At 23.6% G+C, this 22,108-nt stretch overlaps 4 protein-coding genes across 4 annotated transcripts; 3 read left to right on the forward strand and 1 right to left on the reverse strand. All coding sequences in view use genetic code 6, as the record gives it.

Annotated features, from left to right (window-relative positions):
* Positions 1–14: 14 nt before the first annotated feature.
* Positions 15–1,923, forward strand: TTHERM_00675690 (PAP2 family protein; the record flags this gene model as incomplete). The annotated part of the gene is made up of 5 exons (XM_001015041.1): positions 15–287; positions 567–721; positions 1,223–1,398; positions 1,461–1,595; positions 1,751–1,923. The coding sequence occupies 5 exons, from the start codon at positions 15–17 to the stop codon at positions 1,921–1,923; spliced, it is 912 nt and encodes a 303-aa protein (XP_001015041.1).
* A 1,148-nt stretch (positions 1,924–3,071) lies between these two features.
* Positions 3,072–3,731, reverse strand: TTHERM_00675700 (hypothetical protein; the record flags this gene model as incomplete). The annotated part of the gene is made up of 1 exon (XM_001015042.1): positions 3,072–3,731. The coding sequence occupies one exon, from the start codon at positions 3,729–3,731 to the stop codon at positions 3,072–3,074; it is 660 nt and encodes a 219-aa protein (XP_001015042.1).
* Positions 3,732–4,923: 1,192 nt separating this feature from the next.
* TTHERM_00675710 (cation channel family protein) lies at positions 4,924–17,097 on the forward strand (the record flags this gene model as incomplete). The annotated part of the gene is made up of 17 exons (XM_001015043.2): positions 4,924–4,972; positions 5,036–5,235; positions 5,362–5,669; positions 6,306–7,065; positions 7,124–7,979; positions 8,165–8,356; positions 8,410–9,401; positions 9,454–9,775; positions 9,974–11,449; positions 11,677–12,895; positions 12,956–13,351; positions 13,466–13,574; positions 13,639–14,028; positions 14,082–14,584; positions 14,815–15,197; positions 15,248–15,591; positions 15,649–17,097. The coding sequence occupies 17 exons, from the start codon at positions 4,924–4,926 to the stop codon at positions 17,095–17,097; spliced, it is 9,948 nt and encodes a 3,315-aa protein (XP_001015043.2).
* Positions 17,098–18,604: 1,507 nt separating this feature from the next.
* Positions 18,605–21,990, forward strand: TTHERM_00675720 (RAP domain protein; the record flags this gene model as incomplete). Its single annotated transcript, XM_001015044.2, has 4 exons — positions 18,605–19,644; positions 20,051–20,466; positions 20,543–21,435; positions 21,637–21,990. The coding sequence occupies 4 exons, from the start codon at positions 18,605–18,607 to the stop codon at positions 21,988–21,990; spliced, it is 2,703 nt and encodes a 900-aa protein (XP_001015044.2).
* Between the last annotated feature and the right edge of the window lie 118 nt (positions 21,991–22,108).

Genomic DNA, 22,108 nt, shown 5'->3' on the forward strand with positions numbered 1-22,108 from the left:
TAATTTGATTAGAAATGAAACATTAATAATTTGACGTAGAGACCCCAGCTATTCATGAACAAGAAGATCATCATGTAGGAATTACAAATGGAAGTCACGATAGTCCTATATTGCACTTCTAAAATAGAAATGAATCAATTAATTCCTAATCAACTAGGGATTCGATTAACGAAAATTTAGCTAAACAATAATTAATTGTTGAAAATAGAAGGGTTTATTGGGCAATCAAAATGATAGTTATTGGATTGATGATGAGCGCTGTGTGGCTTGGAAAAAATTATGCTACAGTAAAATAAACAAACACATTTTTTTAAAAATAGTTGAAGTTTTGGCAGATTTATTATTAAATTAAAAGAAAAAAATGCCTTATAATATTATATACTTATTTATTATTGATAAAAAATTCTTTTCAAAAAACTAAACTTTTGAGTTTGGTTTAAATTTTTTGACTTTGAGATAAAAACATTCATAACATAGAATAGAAAAAGCTAAATTCATAATAAATCGCAACTTTCCTTCTTAGCTTTAGTTACAATATTTACTCATGTGTTATTATTATATAATAGCCCTCTATAGAAGTTCCAAAGTTATCTGATCCAATCCACGATGCCACTTCTTATTTAAACAATTTGGTTAATAAACATAAAGAAATTGCAATGTTCTTCTAAATTTCTGCCTCAATCATTATGGATTTTAGTTTCTTCGCTCTATGCTTTTACTGGTAATACTAATTACTATTATATATTTTTTTGATTTGAAGTAGATATAAATGAAATAAGCTAAATGAGTAGTTTGTATAGATTGAAGATACTTTAATTATCAAAATAATTTCCAAATTTAATTTGTGCGCATTTGCTTATGATGATGATATCCAACTCTTTATTTTAAAAATTTGGTTTTAATGTGCTTAAATAATTCATAACGAGATAATTTTGTTTGCCAATTTAAAAATGAAATCAAATGCTTACTATTAATAGAAAATTAGCTTTGATATTGCATTCAAGTAAATAACTACTCAAATGATAAAAAAAATATATATATCTCAATAAAGAAGTGTAAAAAATAAGTATAAGCTAGATAAGTATCTTATTAATTAAATTATTTGTAATTTGATAAAGAAACAATAAAGATAATTGTGAGCTAAAAAATAAGCATTCAAAAACTAATTTTCATACAATCTTTTGTTACATTTAATGCTTATATTTCTTATTTGTAAATATAGGGTTATAAAAATTAATTCTGTTAGAGCAATATTTGCCATGGCTTGTTTTTACATATTCAGAGGACTCAATTAGGCTTTGATTATATTCCCCTTCCCTGAAGGATATTATTGGGAATATCCCAATTTCCCTTCCTATGTAACTCCCTATGGAAAAACTTCTGATTTCTTCTACTCAGGTATCAGTTTTAAATATTTATATTCATTTCAAATTACTCATTTTATATTTACTCAAATTTAGGTCATGTTGGCTTCTTAAATATTGTCGCACTTGAATGGTATAAACAAAAAAATTATTTCATGTTCTACCTCACTTGCGCCTTTAATGTTTATGTTGCATTTGTCATGGTAGTATTCAGAATTCATTACGTAGTTGGTAAATTAAATATTATTCTATTTCACACAGCATTTATTGTTAATAGGCATCAATCATATACATTATACAATAACTAGCTAATTAATTATCCAGAAATTAGAAAAATCATTTAAAATAGATAAATTAATTATTTGTTTTTATAATAAATAACATAGATATTACTACTGGATTGGTTGTTTCTCACTACATCTTCATGCTTGTCTGCAAATATAATGATAAAATAGATTATTTATTTTAAAAAGTATTCCATTGTACTGAAAGATGCTTCAGTTCTAATTCTAAAAATGATAAAAGTTGTGATGAAGAGCTTTAAATCAACCACCATTGATTGAATTAATTAATTCATAATTTAACAAAATATATTAAAGAATTAAATAATAAATTCCTCAAGAGTAGTAAAAAAAAAAACATTTCTCGGTAGAAAAAATAAATATAATAATTTATCTATCAATCTATTTCAATGAAAAATATACAATTAAGTAAATTAACAAATATGTTTCTTTCTTCATCTATGTTGGTTGCCTATTTGTTTGTTTGTTTACAGTATAAATATATAATTTATTAATTCTTGAATATTTATAAAATTTTATTTAATATCTAATTATAACAAATAAATTGTTTTTAATAAATAATCTTTTTAGTAAGTTTAACTAGCTCAATATTATCATTAAACTATCTCTTTTTTGGACGGTTTCAATATGTCGGGCAAAAACTTTGGTCCCCTCAATCATAATAATGTATTCATTTTACATTCAATTCTATTTCAAAATAATAGCCATTAAATTATCTTTTAATTAAGTTAAAGTTAATTATTTTTTCAATATTTTGGGCTTATGGAATAAAAAACCAAGCAAAATATAAAAATAAATATAACAGTATTAAGACTTAATTACTATTATACTGATATTAAAAAACAGAACTATTTAAAAATCCAAAAAAACACATAAAATAAATTCATAAATTTGTTAAATTAGTTTTTAAATGTTTATTTAATTTGTTAAATAAAATTTTATTTATATTTTTTAAAATTGACTAAAGAATAGAACAATCAAGAAATTTTTATTTTAAAATAGAATGATTTTTTGAAACTTTAATTAAAAAAAATATTTAAATTAGTTTTCTTTTTTTGAATAATTTAATATAGAATGAATGCTTTTAGAGAGTAGAGTAAATAAGTAAGTAATATTATAGTTTTTAAGATTATCAATAAATTATATTGATAACTTTATTATTTTATTGTAGATTTAGTTAAATTAAAAATTTAATTAGTTCTAATATAATTTTAGAAGTTGTATATTTAAATTTTCAGATTATTCTAGAATCATATTATTTATTTGTATATGCAGCAATATACAAACAAATATTTATTCATTTGCTTTTCTATTTTAGATTTGAAAGAAAGTATTTTTGTATTGCTTTTTTTTTTAAGTTTTTGGAAAATTATTTTATGATTTTAACGATTTATTTGTTTTTTCTTCACTTTATATTTTTGTTGCTGCGAAATTTAGGCATTTTGGATTTTAAATATTCTTCTAATTTATCCATTTTATCCTTTACTGTTTCTCCATCTTCAAATCTAAAATCTTCTTTTTACATAACTTCTCTTTTTCCCTCTAGCATATTTTAAACAGCTTCATGATATAACTTAACATATCCTAGAAGAATTTCATTAATTTTAGAATGATAGTACTAATATAATAGAATCAACTCTTTAGGATCTAAATACTTTTTTAGTTAGTTTTTGTCCTTCAACTTAAGCATTTGTTAGTCTACAAAATCTTAAAAAGATTTTTCTGAAAGAGCAAATAAGTTACTTTAATAAGATTTTAAATCCTCAGTAAAATGCTTTATTTCGTCAGTTGTCCCTTCTATTTTACGATTTAGAACTCTTCTTTTAACGATTTCTTAATATTCCTGCATTAGTTTGTTATTCTTACGCAAAATAATATTCTGATGATATTAACTTGCCAAACTATCAATGTATCCTAAATTATATTTTTTTATAATTTAACTGTGGTGGAATTTTAGATCTTTTGCTTAATTGTAAGCAGAAATATAAGCCTAAAATCTGCTTTTATTATTCATAACAACTTCTTTTTCAGCCAATTCTTGCACTATTCTAAAATACCTATGCATTTATTTACCTAAGAATCTATCTATCTTTTTATGTATTTATAAAATAAACTTTTGAAAGTTATTTATTTAGTTGCTATTAGATATATATAGAGCTGATGAATTCTTTTAATTATAATTTTTTATTACTTTCTCTTAGCAAACAGAAAATGATGTAATCAATAATTTCTTTATAAAATTAGCATAAAAAATATTTTGAATTAATATTAGTAATCTTACATAATAATTTTAAGTAATTTACTATTGAAATATATCTGGAGAATTAAGTATAAGTTTAATAGAAATATGTTTTAAGGCATTTTAATAAATACTCTGCAATAATTTGTCAATATCTTCTCAAAACTTTGTAATATTTTCTAAATTAATTTAAAAAATTTTTAATTTCTTTAGAACTATATTTCTTATCGAATTTACAATTTAAATGTAAGATAACTTTATTTAAGTCAATTAAATTGCTTGTGTATTAAAAAGGAATAAAATTTATTTTTAGATTGGAGATTTAGGTTTGTATAAATGTTTAAAAGAATATTGTAATTAACTCGCAATCTTAAAAATAAATATGTAAATTTGTAAGTAAAGAAAAAATAAATAAATTTGCATGTTAAAAATATTTATTTATTTATCTTTTTTCAAATTTTTTTTGTTTATTTAATTAAAAATATTAAATTTACATTTAATTGAAAATTAATTTGATAATTTTGATCTTAGTTAAAAACACTTAGTTCTATGAGCATAAAATTTTTTCTAACAATCTCAATTTAAATTAGTGCTTGTAACTAAATTATTTATTATAAGTGTTTTAGTAACTGTGTAATAGTTAATTACTTTTGCGTAGAAATAAAGAAATGGTATTCAATGTAGAATAATTTAATAGTAAATATCAGTTTGGATTATAATACAAATAGCATAAGAGGGTATCTTTTTAGAATAAATATCGAAATGTAAATTAATGAAAATCAATTTTTATTATGTTAAGATACATACTTATACTAATTAAAGTAAGCATAATCATTAAATTTGTTCAAAAAAAATATAATTAATCAAAATTTAAAGATTAAACAAATAATTGGAAAATATCAAATTTGATCTTTTTAAACTCTCCAAATAAACAAAATATACCATTTTTCTTTTACTATTTTTAAAAACTCAAATAAGTAATATAGCTTTTTAGCTGTTAGAATATTAGTCAAAAGCTATGAAATAGTCAACAGAAAATAATTAAAATGATGAACATGGTTAACAAAGTAAATAAATTAATTTCATATTAGTATAGATTAGAAATGATGTTAAAATTACAAAAAATATAGAGTCTAGTAAATGGATTTAAAAGTTGAAGACAATATTTGAAAATGAGCTTCCATCTAGCTCTAAAAAGAAATAAAAAATTAAGGATAAAAAAGTGATATTATAGACATAAGATTCTTAGACTGATGATTACGAGGAGAATTCAGACGATGTTAATTCATAGGACATGTCATTTTTGTAAAATAAAAAAGACAAAAAAAAGGTAATAAGCAGCATAAACTTAATCATATTTTAGGACTAAGATAATATTTAAACGCAAAAATAATAAATATTTTATGAAATCGAATGATAAAAGTTAAAATTATATTTCATAAAATAAATTTAATAGGAATAGCTTAAATTTTTATATGAGCAGATTGCAGCTGAGATGAATTAAAAAGATGATGGAAATAATCACGATGAAGAGGATTTGTGGGATTGGATGAGAAATTAGAATAAATATGAAGAAAAGGATAGTGATGAATAATTAATTCATTCCTTTTAAGAATAAGAAGCAGAATTCTTAGCTCTAAAAGAAAAAGAAGAATAAAATAAATTTTTAGATATAGTAGAAATGAATGAGTACTAAAAAATACAAAAATTCAATGCAGACACTCTTCCCAGAAAAATTTTTAAGCAAATATGGTCAATAAAAAAGTAAGTTACGATTGTATCATTAAATTAATAGAAAAAATAAATAAGTTTGTTTCTTTTGGCTAAAAATTAGAAAATCAATAAAATATCTCACAAGCAATAAAAATGGAGTTTATTTATTTGCTTTTCATATTTCTAAAAATAGATTTAAATGAATAAAAAACTCTATATCAATCAATATCTTTATTGAAAATAATTGATTTTCAATAACATTACAATCTTAATTTTACTTTATGAAATAGATAGTTTCACTTAAAATCTATCTCAAAAATATTATTTGTTCTAATTGAATTAGCCCCACCTTACGTTAGTCACAAATTACTTTGCAAATTAATAATTTTAGTGGGATTTGATTGATGTCTAACTTAGATCATAAAAAATAAAGGTTTAAAATGTCTTAGAAAAAATTTAATTTTAAAAATATTTTTGTTTTTTTTGAAAATAAACTCATAAATGGCTTAAAATGAAAGTATTCAAAATAAAATTAAGATAAAACGCATCTATTCTGCTTAAACTCACACAAAAATAAGCTATGATTTTAGATATTATTTACATTTTTGCTAATTAAACACTTAAACTTATTTTTAGTATTTTACAATTAAAATATTAAAGTTAATGGTTTTTATTAAAAATAATTAGTGCGATTTCATAAATTTGCAATATTATCATAAACAGCAAACCCTTCGAATATGCTACACTATGTGTTATTTTATTTAATTGCGTAATATTAGCTATGGATGATCCTACAACTAATGCTGATGATTAATAGAGATTATAAATTGATTTAATCCTACTTATTTTGTACACTGTTGAAATGGGCTTTAAGATTTTAGCTTTAGGTTTTATTTTTAATAAAGGTTCCTATATGAGGGACATGTGGAATATTTTAGATATAACTATTATTATAACTGGTTATTTACCATATGTTGTTAATACTAGTTAAGTTAATTTATCTGCAGTAAGGTCTTTGAGAGTTCTAAGGCCCTTAAGAACAATTTCAAGAATTAAAGCTTTAAAATAAATTCTTAACACTCTCTTCAGCTCTTTTTCTCTGCTTAAAGATGCCATCATTATTATAATTTTTTTCTACCTTGTTTTTGCTATTGCTGGGTAGCAACTCTTCACAGGCTGCTTAAAAAAGAGATGTTTTGATTCTAGTAATGGCATTCAATTTGGAGACAATGATCAGAATGTTTTTCTTTGCATCGAAGATATTGATTGTTATTAATATGCAGAAAGCAATTCCAAAATTCACTATATATGTGGAAAAGGAATGGTAAGTCCTTTCTGGGATACTGAAAATTTTGATACTTTCGGATGGGCCTTGTTAAATGTTTATGTTGTAGTCTCTCAAGAAGGTTGGTCAACCATTTAGGCATAGGTTTAGTAAACTTTTGGAGTAAATAATTTTGATTACAAAAAGAAATTTGTTTTTATATATTTATTTTTTAAAAAAGTATCCTTCATTCATATATTTTATGATATGCGTTTTAGTCGGGAATATGTTTTTAGAAAATCTTTTGATGGCTATTATTTAAATTAAATACGAAGAAAGTGAGCGTTTGCTCAAAAAAAGATAAAAAGCTATCGAAGATGTTCAATCTTTCAATTTAGCAGATTTCATACGATGGGGAATTTACAAATCAAATAAGTAGGTTTACAAAGAATTAGAGGAAAAAAAAATAAAAAAAGTGTCCACTTTAAGCGAAATTATAAGCTTTTTTAAGCAAGGAGCTCAAATTAAAAAGTTATTCACAATTACAAAGTCAAAATCTAACAGTGGAAGTCCAAACAATAAAGATAAATAGATAGAAGAGAATATACATAACTTCAAGTCAATTGAAGAATTAGAAAATTAATCAGCTGATAAAAATTAAGCTGAAAAACTTGGAAAGGAATAGAAAGTACAGCAGTAACCAGCTAATCTTGGTACTCAATTTGAATAGAGTAAACCTCTTATTGAATAAGAGTTATAAGAAATTCATGATTAAAATCTAAATACTTTTAAATCACAAGAAACTAATCTTAATTTGCTTTTAAAAATACCTATGATAGGTTTAAAAGAATCTTAATTATCTGTATTTAATAATTATAATTCTAACTTTTCCCCTACTTACAGTGTTGCACATTTTTCTCATAATATTAAGCAGAACTAAGAGTTAGCTAATTTTACATATGAAGATCAAAATCTCAACTTAAATAAGCTCTAAAAGTCGATTCACATTAAAGACCTTGACCAGATGGCTAACAATTAATAATCTCAATTCCCTAAATTTAACCCAATTATGAAAAGACAGCCTCAATATCTAAAAAGTATTTTCTATTTATAAAATAATTTAAAAATTATTTATTTATTTTTAATTTCCTAAAAATAAATTAAAAATTTTAAAAATCTTAAGTTTAAATAAAAAATTTGAGTTTTTTTAAAATTTAAAATAATATTTAGTATTTTAACATAATATTTAAAGTATATTAAACAATTCATAATTTATTTTTAGAATCTTCAATTAGAGAGAAGTCTCCAAAAAGAGGTTATTAAAGGAAAAACTCAAGAAAAATGACTACAAAAAAAACAATGATTATTAAACCTTTAGAAGGGACATAAACATAAATAAGAAACAGCGTTAGTAATAATAATAATACTTAAATTCGTTTAACAGTTGCCAAAAATATGAACTCTTCACATTAAAGTAAATTTAGCTTTTATTAAAAGTGTTATTAAATTTTATAACAAACAACTTAGGTAGAAATCCGAGTGAAATCCATTAAAACTCTTAATTAAATTAAACAAATTTCTAAAGAGATAAAAGTGTCAATCAAAATACATACATTTCTAATAATACTTATCACTAAGGCTCTAATTAACAAACAATCATGTTACAACCAAGTGTCATTTTAAAATCTAAATAAAATAGAAATTCAAATGTTTTGAATATTCTAAATTCCTAGATAATTCCTGCCAGAAAAGTAGAATCAGATGAAGGAAGTAGCATTGATAGTCACTAAAACAAAGATTTTGATGAAGAGGAATAATTCTTTAAAGAAATAGAAAAAACATACGAAATAAATTAAAAGTTAAATCGTTAACTTGAACTAAAAGAGACTGAAGATAATTAATATATAGAGAATATTATTAAAGATAGATAAATCGAAAGAAATTACAGATAAAAAACTGTTACATTAGACAATTTAATTAATAATCAAATTAATAAACAACCTTTGCATCATGATTAATTATCCTTAAGTAGCATTTAAGAAAGCTACCAAAAAGATACACCAGAAGAATAAAACCTAATGTTTTAATCTATTTAAAAGAGATCTTTTAAGAAAAAAAGAGAAGTTTCAATTTAGGGATAATTATAAAGTTCAGAAATAAGCAGGCCATATGATCCTGAATCACCTAAGAAAGCAATGTCCAGCAAAAGAATAAAATAATTGCCTAATATACCATCTGCCAGTTTAAATACATCTTCTAAAATTTAAAAGAGCAGTCACGTTTCTATCATTTTAGAAAATTCTCTTAACAATTCAAAGTAAAAATAAATCAGATCTGCTTCATAAACTGATTTTAAAGTCGATTCTAAATAGAGTATTTTAGAATAACGTAAAAATAGCTATTTCTATGATGGTCTTTTTTCTGATGAAGATTTTGACAATGTGAAATAATTTAGGAAATAAATTTCTAAGAAAACTAGCATTGCAAGCAAAACAGGAAATAACAAAAATAAGAAAGAAGTATTTTTTATTTTAAAAATATATCAGAATTTATTTATTGACAATTTATTAGTTATAAAAAAAGAAATCTGTCAAGGATAAAAACGTTGTTGATGAAAACCCAAAGGTAAGCATCATAAATTAAGTTTTAAGCAAAGACGAAGGTCAATTATACAGAAAGTTATTTCTAAAGAAAGATGTGATAGCCAGAGTTTTATACAAAGAACCAACCAACTACGATGATGATATCTTACCTAAAGAAAAATTGATCAAAAAAGAAAAGAAAAAGCAAGATAGATTAGATAAACTCAAAAAGATGAAATTCTCAATCTCATATCAAGCTGAAAAGAGAGTTAAATTAAGAAGCTAAGTTGTTGAGGAGAAAAAAAAGAAAAGTAACTTAAAATATTTTTTATTTAACTAATTGATTTTAGTCAAGAAAATTGTTCCTTAAAAATAATCATTAATTTTAAAAATTTTATTAAATTTGTATTTATTTATTTTTCTTGATTTATATTGAAAATTTATCTCAATCTTTTTTTCCTCTTGAGCTTATGTTTATGAAATAATTTTTTTTAATTTATTTTTAAAAGTGGAGAAGATGAAATTTTTACCTATTAAGGCGAATAGAACAGCTTTAGCTTTAATTCATTAATAACCATAAGTTTATCCAGGTGGAGTTAATCCTTTAGATCTTGCTGCTGCATAAAACAAAATAAAATCACAAACTTTAATCGGTCAGTAAAATACTTAAAAAAACAATCATGAAAATATGAGCTAAGGGACATACAATAGAGCACCTAGCATAGTGTAATAGCTATTAAAGCAATAAACTTTAATTTTATAGAAAGGCAAAATTGATGATGAGAAAGTTAGACTGTAAGGCGATGCATCTTAAAAAAATAATTTGATTCCTTAGAGTGCTTTGTCATTAGAATATTTTGAAAACTAAGAAAAGATAAAAAAGGGATTGAATTTAATAATTCCTGATTCTGATAAAAACAGTTAGTCAAATACTGGATCTTAATAAGTAATAGAAGCTAATTTGATTTAAAAAAAAGGAACTTTAGGAAATAATGATTAGTCTGATTAGTTATTAAAAGCAAATTTAACACCTAAAACTGCTAAGGGAATATTGAAAATTAAATCAATAACAGGCAATGAAAATTCTAATTTAAACACAGAATTAAACAGATCTTAGACAAATAAATAGCTTGACGAAAGTCTTCTTAATAAAAAGAAAACAAGTGGTTATACTGGCAACACTGGCAGACATCAAGGTGATAACCCTGCCTTTGAATGGGACCTAATTAAAGCACGGGAAATGCTTTTCCCAACTGATCACGAAGAAGAAGAAAAATCTCAAAGAGAGAGCGAGTTTAGTTAAGTTTTTGGAGATAATGCGAGTATTTTTAATAGTATTTTAGATGAAAGTAAATCGAAAAATAGTTTTAATTCATCCAGCTTTCATTAAAGTTATGGAACTTCCAGTAAATTTGAAAGCAGTAGCATGAATAGTTATTCTATGAAAAGTCAGTCTAAAGAAGGCAAAAGTGCTTTTGATGAAACAAATGCTGATACAGCAAGTAAAAGGTCAAAATACTCTAAAAATAAAGATGACACAAATTCAAAAGCATAAGATTCAAATAAATCAAAAGATGGTAAAGAAGACAAAGGTAATGGAGAAAATTAAGATTATTTTCAAAAGCCTCAAACTTTGGAGTAATTCCTAAAAGAGCCTCTAGAAAAAGAATATGTTCAAGTCGTTAAGTAACAAGTTAATAATTTGATACAGAAAGGGCAAAATAAAATAAAATCATATTGGTCAGGAGATGATGTATTGGTGGCAACTAAAGTTTATAAACAGCAATAGGCTATTAAAACCCTAATGAAATGTTTAAATTATCCAAATACAATTACTGAATAAAATGAAGGAGGATTTATGGGAATCGTAAATGCATTTAGAAGAAGAGTAAGAATGCTTGTCTAAACTCCTCTATACGAGAATCTGATTATGATTGCTGTTGTAATGAATACAGTTATTCTTTCACTAGATGGTAGTGTTGATAGTAAATTATTTTTACTTATTTTTTAAATACAATATAATTTATTTTATTTTATTTCACCTTCCCCAAAAAATTATCTTTTATTTTATTTTATTTTAATATCTTCTTAATGGTATTTTTAATTAGTAACTTTCTATATTCTAATTTAAATATTTAAGGTGTATATTAAATTGTTTAAATTCTTTTCAAAATTGAATACGAAAATTAGAAATAAATATTATTTAAAATAGATCAATCAATACTAGATTAATTTAATTAAGCTTTTACTTACATTTTTGCAATTGACATGGGATTAAAATTGATAGGCTTAGGTTTTGCCTTATATTGCGCAGATAGGATGAATATTTTTGATGGTTTAATTGTTATACTCTCAATATTTGATATAATATTTCTATCGGGATCTTCAGGTGGCAGCTCATTTAGTGCTTTTAGATCTTTAAGAATATTAAGAGTGTTTAGAGTTCTGAGAGTTACACGTCTTTTGCGTTCTTTGAAATTTATGAAAATATTGATAAAAGTTATTTCATCAATATTAGATAAGCTATTTTATATTATTTTACTGCTAATTTTATACATTTTTATTTATACTTTGATTGGTATGTAACTATATGGAGGTTCTTTCTTAAGTGTCTCAAGGAGTAACAGAATGGTCTTTGATTCCTTTTTATAAGCCAGTTTTTCTGTATACGATTTACTAACAATAGAAAATTGGAATAATATTCTTTATGTAGCACTCAGAACTTAAGTAAATGTAGGTATTACCTGTATCTACCTTATTAGCTGTATTTTTATAGGTAATTTTATCATTATGAACCTTGTGTTAGCAACAATGATTGGAGCTTTTAATTCAAGCTAATTTGATAAGGAAAAAGAAGAGATAGCTAACACTGTAGAGATTGTTGAAGATTTAGATCTTGGTCATACCACTACCCTTAACTCTACTACATTTATGAACATGTCCAACTCTCAGTCTAGATTGGGTTCTAGCACTCACAGCTTCTCAGTTAAAAATAGATAAAGAATGCTCAGCAGCGGAGGTTCTTCTTAGGGTTATTCAGATGAACATTCTTAAAATAATCATTCTTAACATAGTTTCTCTAAAAAATCGTAGCAAATTTAAAAAGAATCTTTTTCTCGTGAGTACAAAGAAAAAGCAAGCAGCATCAGCGATTCACATAATTAGAGTTTAGATAACAAATCTAGTCATAATTTGGAACTCTAAATTGTTTCTGAATAAGAATAAAACAATGATAAAAATAATCAAAAAAATATGTTTAAATAGCAGGCTGTTGTAAAAAAAGATGAAGATGATGAGAAAGAAGAGATATTTTTGTTTTTTGATAATATCAAATGCTAAAAATCTCTTTACATCTTTTCTATGCAAAACAAAATAAGAAGAGCCTTCTATTTCATAGTCAAAAACCCGCTGTTTGATAATATAATATTAGCGTAAAATTAATTTAATAAACTATCTATAAATTTTTATTTATTTTTTGATTGTTTAATTAGAGGTATTATACTCAACTCAGTTAAGTTAGTTTCTGACACATATGATACAGGTTCGGATTCATAAAAACAAGCAAGTTAAATTTTAGACATCATGTTTACTGTATTCTTTTCGATTGAATCCTGCTTAAAAATAGTTTCTTATGGATTTTTCTTTGATGAAAACTCATATCTTAGAGATAATTGGTCAAAACTCGATTTCTTTGTTGTAGTTACGAGTATTATAGATGTATCTTTATAAAATGGAAATTTTGCCTCTCTAAAAATTCTAAGATTGCTCAGAACTCTCCGTCCTTTGAGGGTTTTGCACCACAATAAGAGCATGAAATTAATTGTAACCACTCTTCTTGAGTCTATTGTTGGTATTTTGAACATGCTTCTTGTTATTTTCTTAGTTTGGTAGAATTAATTTTTTTTAATATCTTGAATTTAAAAAAAACATTTCTTAAATTTAAAAATTATTAAAACGATAAATTTATATTTAAAAATGAACTTTTTCTTAAAAATAATAAGGTTAATGTTTGCCATATTGGGTGTAAGCTTAATGGGTGGAAAGCTATAATATTGCAATTTTCCAAATAATGGAATCAGTTATAATATTTACAAATATAACTAATCTTAAGTAAATATTTATCTAATTACTGACATATAATTAATATTCTTTTAAATTATAAAAATATTAATAGTGTAGTAGAGTAGGAGGAAGCTGGTAAACTTACGATTTGAATTTCGATAATGTTCCAGCAGCTTTGTTAAATTTATTTGTAATATCTACTTTTGAAGGATGGCCTGCATATGTTTTTAACTACTTGGATGGATCTTCTGATGGTCCAGTTTATTTTGGAAGTGCTTACTTCTCAATTTATATAGTCTTTTTCATATTAGTTGGCAGCTTTTTCTCAATAGATCTTTTTGGTGCAGTGCTATCATTTCATTATGATATAGCATTACAAAAAAGTAAAAATAAATATCTTTCAAGCGAGTAAACACAATGGATAGAACTTTAGAGATTGATTCTTTAGTCGAAACCAGATTACAACTCTATCTCTCTCCCAACAAATAAATTTAGAAAATTCGTAATATTTTTTGATAAAATTTTAGTTTTAAAAATTTAAATAAAATAAATAAGATTTGGAACATTTGCGAATCATAGAAGCTCGAAATATTTATAATGATCTGTATTATAGGTAACATAGTATCTATGGCTCTAAGCTATGATACATCTCCTTCTTCCTACGATACAATCCTGTAGGATATCAATCTTGGTTTCTCAATAGTTTTTATCACTGAATGCTTATTAAAATTAATAGCGTATGGGTTCAATGGGTATTTTTATAAGTCATCTAATTAGTTTGATTTCTTTGTGGTTTCTGTTTCAGTGATAGATATTATTTTTACTTATTCTGGAAATTAATTTATAAAATTCTTATCTGCTGGACCACAAATTGCTAGAATTTTCAGAGTCTTTAGAGTGACTCGTTTGCTGCGTCTTATAAAATAATTTGAAGGGTTATAAAAGCTTATGTCAACTCTTATTTATGCTTTACCATCTCTTACTAATGCAACTGCTTTACTATTTTTAATTTATTTTATCTTTGCTATTTTGGCTTGCTATTTATACTCTCCATACTAGTAAATATTTTGAATTAAAAATTTCAATTTCAACAAACTAATAGCTTTACTTGTCATTTTTATTTTAAATTATAATAAAACTTTTTAATTTCATACATTCTTTGATCAACATTTTCCAAATTTAAATATTCAATAAATATTAAAAAAATGAATTAAAATGTTTTAGAAAATAATTTTTAAAGACTAAGTAATTTTTATTGCATATTATATTATTTAATTTAATAAAATAGAACAGGAAACAGTTTGAATTCATTTTAGAATTTCTCAACATTTCATAGATCTTATTTGTTGCTATTTAGGATGAGCACTGGTGAGGATTGGTATTTAATTATGTTTGATATAATTCACCATACTAACATGTGGAGTGCTTTTTTCTTTGTTGTATTTATAATTATTCAGTAATATATTATGATGAGCTTATTTATCTTGATTATTATTGAACAATTTGAAAACAACTATATCAATCCTGACAATCCAATTAACGACTTCTAGTATTCAGAGGAGGATTTCAAAAAATAATGGGTTCAATTTACTAGAAATAGCTATGGAATTAAAATACATGAGAGATTTATTACAGATTTCTACTTCTCTATATTAAGACCACTTGGTTTTGGTATTAAAATTTATTTATTATTTACAATCTAATTGAAATCTTAAAAAAAGATTACAAGTCTAAGCTAAAAGAGTTCGTGGAATAAGTTAAGACAATTAACTAACAAGTAAGTGAATAAGATTTAGAGCTAATCACTGGTAAATTTAGAATCAAATAAAAGCAGTTAGCTGAGAAGGAGATTATGAAAATGAATATAAGATGTGATTATGATGGTTATATATTCTATAATGAATTGCTTTACTATTTTTTCAAACACTCACTTTATGATAGTGTGTTTGGCAGAATAGACAATGCTTCTACTAAATCCGAATATGAAAAATGTATCAAGGCTGAAGAGATTCTATACAAAGAAGAACACATTACACGTAGAAAACTCAGAATATTAAAAAAGAAAGTAAAAATCTATTTTTTTTTGAAATTTCTGTTTTTAAAAACATTTATTTTATAACAGCAAGCTGCCTTGACCAAATAAAAATTTATCTCCAGCAGATAAAAAGAAGTAAATCCTATGGTTAGAAGATTATTTGTTGGCATGTGCTTTAAAAGCTGGTTAAAGTATAGTTAGAAAATTTAAAACAATATTATGCAAGACTATGATGATATTTCGAGCTAAACAGATTCTGATGAGGAGTATGATTAACTTCAGGTTGACCCTGAAGATTTATAAAATGCTTTAGCTATTGATAAATTCTACACTTCACAGGATAAAGAGGAGAATATCATAGAAGTTTTAAAAAATAGAAGATTTATTATACCTCGTCTTCACACAATAAAATTGAGAAAGTAAGATTAAAAGGAATAAATAGCTGATGGTTTTTTCAATGGAAAATATTTTGAATTTCCAAACCCAGATGAAATTTATAAAGCAGAGTTAGAAAATGAATAAAATATTAATGAATTTGAAGAAAGGATTAATGAGTAATAAAAATAGTTGTAAATAATAAAAAATAATGAATAAAATAATAAATAAATGCTCTCTTCAGTTAACTCAAACTATCAAGAAAGGACAAAATCAATCCAAAGAAGTTAACTAAATAATTAAAGAAATAACACACTTAAACTTTCTCATGCTTTTAATATTCCAAGCAAACGCACTTCAATTGATGTAAACAATCTAAATTTAATTCATAGCAACAATTTGTTATCAATCTAGAATGTATAATCTAACAACCAGCTAGTGCCTAAAGACTAAACTAAACTTAAGCTATCTCTTGTTGAATCTTCAAATTCTCTTGGAATGAGTGTAAGAAAAGAATCCATTGTAAAAAAAGACTCCCATAATGTTTCAACTCCTAAATCTCAATTAAATCTAAGTTAAGTAAAAAAATTAACCCTCTAAAAAAATAACTCTAATTCTCCAAGACTTTAAGTGCCTCTTGAAAATAATCGTCAGAGAAAGGACAGTAAGTCGATTTTCTCAATGACCCCATAGAATAGAGCTAATGAAAATGAGAACATAGAAGATAAACTTAATTCTCAGCATTTGATGCATCTCCAAGCAACTCCTATCACATTTACTTAATTTGTCAACTCAAAGAATTTCATGAGCAGTCCAGAAAATGAATCTGATGATGAACATAAATAATAAATTAGATTAGATTTAACAAAATAATAATCCAGCTAAATAAAATCTCCTAAAAAAGAAATCAGCAGATTTGGCGAGTCTTCTTCAATTATAAATTAATTAAAATAAGATTTTAATATAAATGGTCATGAAAAAAATAATGAAAGTAATGATAAACACTCGTCAATAATGAACATGCCAAATCTTTAATAAAAATCATATTCTCAGTAGTCTGATAAGCATCAAGCAAAAATTCCTATTGATAACTAGGAGCATAAAAAGCCAAATTTAAATAAAAATATTCCTTAAATTAGAATAAATTTTGAAGAAGATTGAAAATTTAAAAAGCTTTAACAAAATAATAAATACCATTAAAATTTAATAGTAAATTAAAAAATATAAACTAATTAGTAAACTAATGAATAAATGTATTTAATATTTATATTAATATCTCAATTTTAAAATTTACATAATTTTATTTACTTTGTAAAAAAATTATTAATTTAATTTAAAAGATTTAAATAAAACATTATTAATTATCTTCTTTCTTCAAAAAATTCAAAAATATTTTTAAATATAAAGAAAAAAAAGTTTCAACTAACAACTCAATTAATAACTCTTTTTAATTTTTAAATTCAACTTTTTTATTTTCTTGAAAAAATCCTTCTAATTTTAAATAAAACTAAATAATGAATATTCTAGAAATTAAAAATTAAAAATTGGAGATATTAAAAAAAAATAATGTTAGAAAAAACAAATCTGAACTTTGAATTAATAATGTCAGATTGTTAACCTTCATTAACCTTACTTTTTATCATTCTTAATATCCATCAAAATTAAAAAATGCAAACTAATTAGCTAATATTTAAATTAATTTATTTAATTTTTATTTTATTATTAAAATTTTTAATTATTTTATTTTTTTTATTAAATTAAATTTAATAATAAAATTTTCTATCTTTATTTCTTTCTTTCTTTTAAGCTAATTACATTTTTAATAGCAAATTAAAAATAATTTTCATTTTATAAAATAAATAAAATATGGATAAAAATAAACTTTTTTATTTTTTTATTGGATAAATAAATTTAAATTTATTTATAAATCAATATTTTAAATAGAATAAATTTTAAATGAAATAAATTAAGGAAGGTAGGTAGGTAGGAAGGCTATCAGGAGAATCTATTTATGGATTAATTAATTAATATTTTTGATGTTTCTTTGCTATTTGTTAGCATTCATTAGGAAATCTAAAAGAATATTAATTTCATTTCTAGAAAAAAATTTAATTTTATTAATAATTTTGAAGAACAGTAGAATAAAAAGTAAGATACATACATAGATATTTTAATCATTCATTAGGTAGTTAAAAATGTAAAATATTTTCAAAATTCAACCACTTTGCAACAATTAATTTTATTAGGGAACCAAATCTCAATTATATCTTTTTAATAAAAAGTGTTTTATTTATTTTTTAGCATTAATTTAAAACTACTACTGGATCATAAATAATCATTTTGCAAAAAGCTTTTTAATGATAACATAGCAATTACTTTTAATTTATAATAATTGGTTTGAGCAAATGGAAAATATCTTTTTATATTTAATTATATGAAAATTAAAGCTAATTTGTTTTTATTTAAAGTAGATTAAATGATGCTGCTTAACGCCTCTAAAAATAATAGCTAGAAGATAATCAGGGCAATTAAGAATCAATTAAATGTTTTGCAAATTTAACCAAATTAAAACTTAAAATATAATTTTTGCTCTAAAAATAATTAAAATGCTACTGATAAATAAAATATTTAAGTCAAATTGCAGGAAGTTTAAAAGATTGATTAATAAATGCACTAAAAGTTAATGGAGTTAGAGAAAAAAATTATAGCAAATTAATTTGATGAAAAAAAGTTTGTGATATAATTTTAATCATTGTTCAATAATTATAACTTAAACAAAGAGGAATAAGCTACCAAGCTTATTAACTAGCTTAAAATTTCTATTGATCATGTACAGAAGCTATAGACTATTGTAGGAGTTATTGATAAGGCAGCAAAATACAATATCTTTTTATCAAAGGAGTTTGAAATAAAGCTCTTAAACCGTGGCTTATATCTTATAAAGAACGAAAAATATTACAATATTAAAAGCGATGAAGGTGATTTAATTAGGGCTTTAACACTTGTTGCTGGATTAAAGAAAATAAGACACCTCAGCTTTTATGAAAGTATAATTGATATTATTAAAAATGAAGAAATATCAAAGAAAAATTTACTTACAATTATTGAGACTCTCACTTACAATAAATTGCTCCCTCAATTAAAAAACGGTAACGATATAACTGACTGCCTTGCAAAGTTATCTCGACTAACTCCTAACGATTTAGAAATATTTTCTCCTGTTTCTAATTTAATTTGCTATTATTTGAAGAACAAACAAACTATATCTTTATTCAACTAAAATACCAAGTTCTCAACTGTAAGCGAAGAAATCTTTAAAAGCATTCATAATTGTTTGTTTACTTTGCTTTCTTAATAAACTCCCGATAAACTAGATGTTTTCTTAATAGCAGAAATTTAAAATCACTTAGAAATGTTTGCCAAATTATCACAAAAGGAAGAAGCTCTATTTATCTAAAGAAAGTTTAACAATTTATTCAATCAGTATATGACAAGAAACTTTGCTTAAAAGCAATACTACGATTACGAAAAGGTTTTAAGATATGTAAAGAAATTCATAGCAGCTCCTCCAATTGTTTTAAATCCCATAATCGTTAAACTAATTGGATAAACATATCAAACTGTCAACCCCAATAACATTTCTGAAATTGTACCCTTCCTTTATTTCCTCTCAAAGACTGTCCAAAATTTCAAAGTACCTTACGAAAGGTAGAATTATTATTTTACTATCATTGAAGGATCAATATTTATTTTTATTCAAAATTTTAACATTTATTAATTTAACTTTCAAAAATTAAAATGAACTTAAAAAACCTTTTGCTATCTATAATTTAACATAGAGATTAAATAAATATTTTAAAGTATTTCTCAATGATTTTAATATTCTTAATAAAATAGTTCAAATATTTTAAATAAACTATTTAATTTTATTCTGGATGGTTTTAATATTCTTAAAAAAATAGCTGAAATATTTTAAATAAATTATTAAATTTTATTCTGAATGATCTTAACATTCTTAATAAAATAATTTAATTATTAGAAATAAATTATTAAATTTTAATCATGAGTTTCTTTGAAGTTGATATTTTATTTAAAATTTTTTATATATTAAAAGTTAATAGGTGATTGAAAAGAATTTGCAATAAGAGAAAAATATAATTATGCTTAGTAAGTTGATGGAGATTTATGCTACTACTCATTATTCAAATGATTAAAATATTTAAGATTTAGAGTAGAGAATCATTTAGCTTAGTAGTTACAGTGCTAACCCTACTTCTCCTTTGCTGATTTTGTTTTAATCATTAGCAAACATGCATAGAGGTTAGACTCAATCTCTTCGTTATATTGTTGACTACTTTAAATATCCTGGAGTGCTCGATAAAATTGAATTCTTTGATTTGATTGTTAAGTTTATTCCTTCTTTAGCTATTAAAACAAAAGAGCTTTACAAATTTGCAACTAATATGGGATTTTAATCTTAAACCAACTTAATAGATGACACAAACAGAATAGATTTAGATTTCTAAAACAGTAAGCATTTTATTTACTAAAATTTCTATTTTATATATTTTATAGGCAATTTTAAATAATTTTTTTACAAATAAAGGTTTGGAATAATTATGGGATAAGGTTGAATCTTTAGTCATTTCAAGGATAGATGAAATTTATTACGATAAATACCCTACTCTTTTATTACATTTTATGTATGCAAACTTAATGAAGAACAAGTATAAGCGCATATTTTTCATTCTACAATAAAGAGTTACTCAGTATTTAGACAAGTATACTCCTAAATAAGTTAGTGAGATAATTTATTCCTATGCAAGAATGCATGAAAAAAACAATGAGTTATTCTTTAAATCAATACCAATTATTTTAAAGAACATAGATTAATTCAACACTATCGAATTAATCAATATTTATTGGGGATATGCTAATGTGCGTATATATGATAACTAGCTTTGCACTGCATTAGAAGAAAGCATTATGAAAGAATAAACTAAGGTTAATCCTGAAGGATATATTCAATTTTTCCATGCCATAGGTATTTTCAGTAGACAAATAAATTCTGGTTCTAAGTTAGACGAGTTTATTCGCTCTAAGATATACAATCTAGATTAGTTGAAGATAAACGTTCAACAACAATTTGCTTTGGCCTATGCTATTTTGCTCTTCAACAACAGAAGCTAATATTCTCTCTTTTGGGAAAATATAATCAACCTAATCTTGTAAAACCAATCCAATTTCATATCAAGTCCTCTATACATGAATTATTTGTATCAAATCTACATACATCTTAGATACTCTGACTCAATATTCTTACCCTGTATGTAGATTCTTCTCTAAGTGTTAATTAAAAATAGAGATTCACTTATCCGTTTTTACAAAGTCAATAAAAGATACACTAGCTCCGATCTTGAGAAAAAAATTACCTAAGTAATTGATGAAAAAATAGCTGCTCCTTAAAATGACCAAAAAGTCTTTGTAGTCTAAATCAAAGTAATTTTTTAAATTATCTATCATTTTTTCTCATATAATTCAGATTATTTTCTTCATTAAATTTTCTAATAAAAAATTATTCTAACTTAATAAAATAAAAAAAAATTTTATTAAAAATTAAATTTTTAGATTAAGAAATAATACAATATATTTTTTTAAAATTTACTTATTTAATTATAAATAAAATTAAATAATAAAAAGAATGATATTCCATTAATTTTCTATGATGACTTAAGAGAGCTGGAGTAAAATCCTAAATTCCCTGAACATGAATTGATAATACCTTATACTCTGGATTGTAGAAAGGGTGCTTTATGTTTCGAAGTAAATGGACCATAACATTATTTGAGTGATATATAAAATTAATCTAGTCTTGATGGCGTTACATTGCTTAAGAAAAATTTCCTTGAGTAACTCGGCTTTAAGTATATTGAAATAAAATACACAGAATTTGTTCCTGGTATAGTAAAAGAAGACAGCTTGCTTACTTAAAAAGTAATGGATATTGTAAAAGAATAAATGAAAGACGTTAACACAAAAAAAGTTTAGTAATGAACAAAATTAAAAATGATTTTAAATAAAAAGTAAATTTGATTAAAAAAGTAAGAAAGATATGTAATATTTATATACAATTTGTAATAAATTAAATAGTTAATTTTTTTGTTCTAAATTT

Source organism: Tetrahymena thermophila, assembly GCF_000189635.1.
Source record: "Tetrahymena thermophila SB210 genomic scaffold scf_8254658, whole genome shotgun sequence".
Classification (NCBI taxonomy): Eukaryota; Ciliophora; class Oligohymenophorea; order Hymenostomatida; family Tetrahymenidae; genus Tetrahymena; species Tetrahymena thermophila.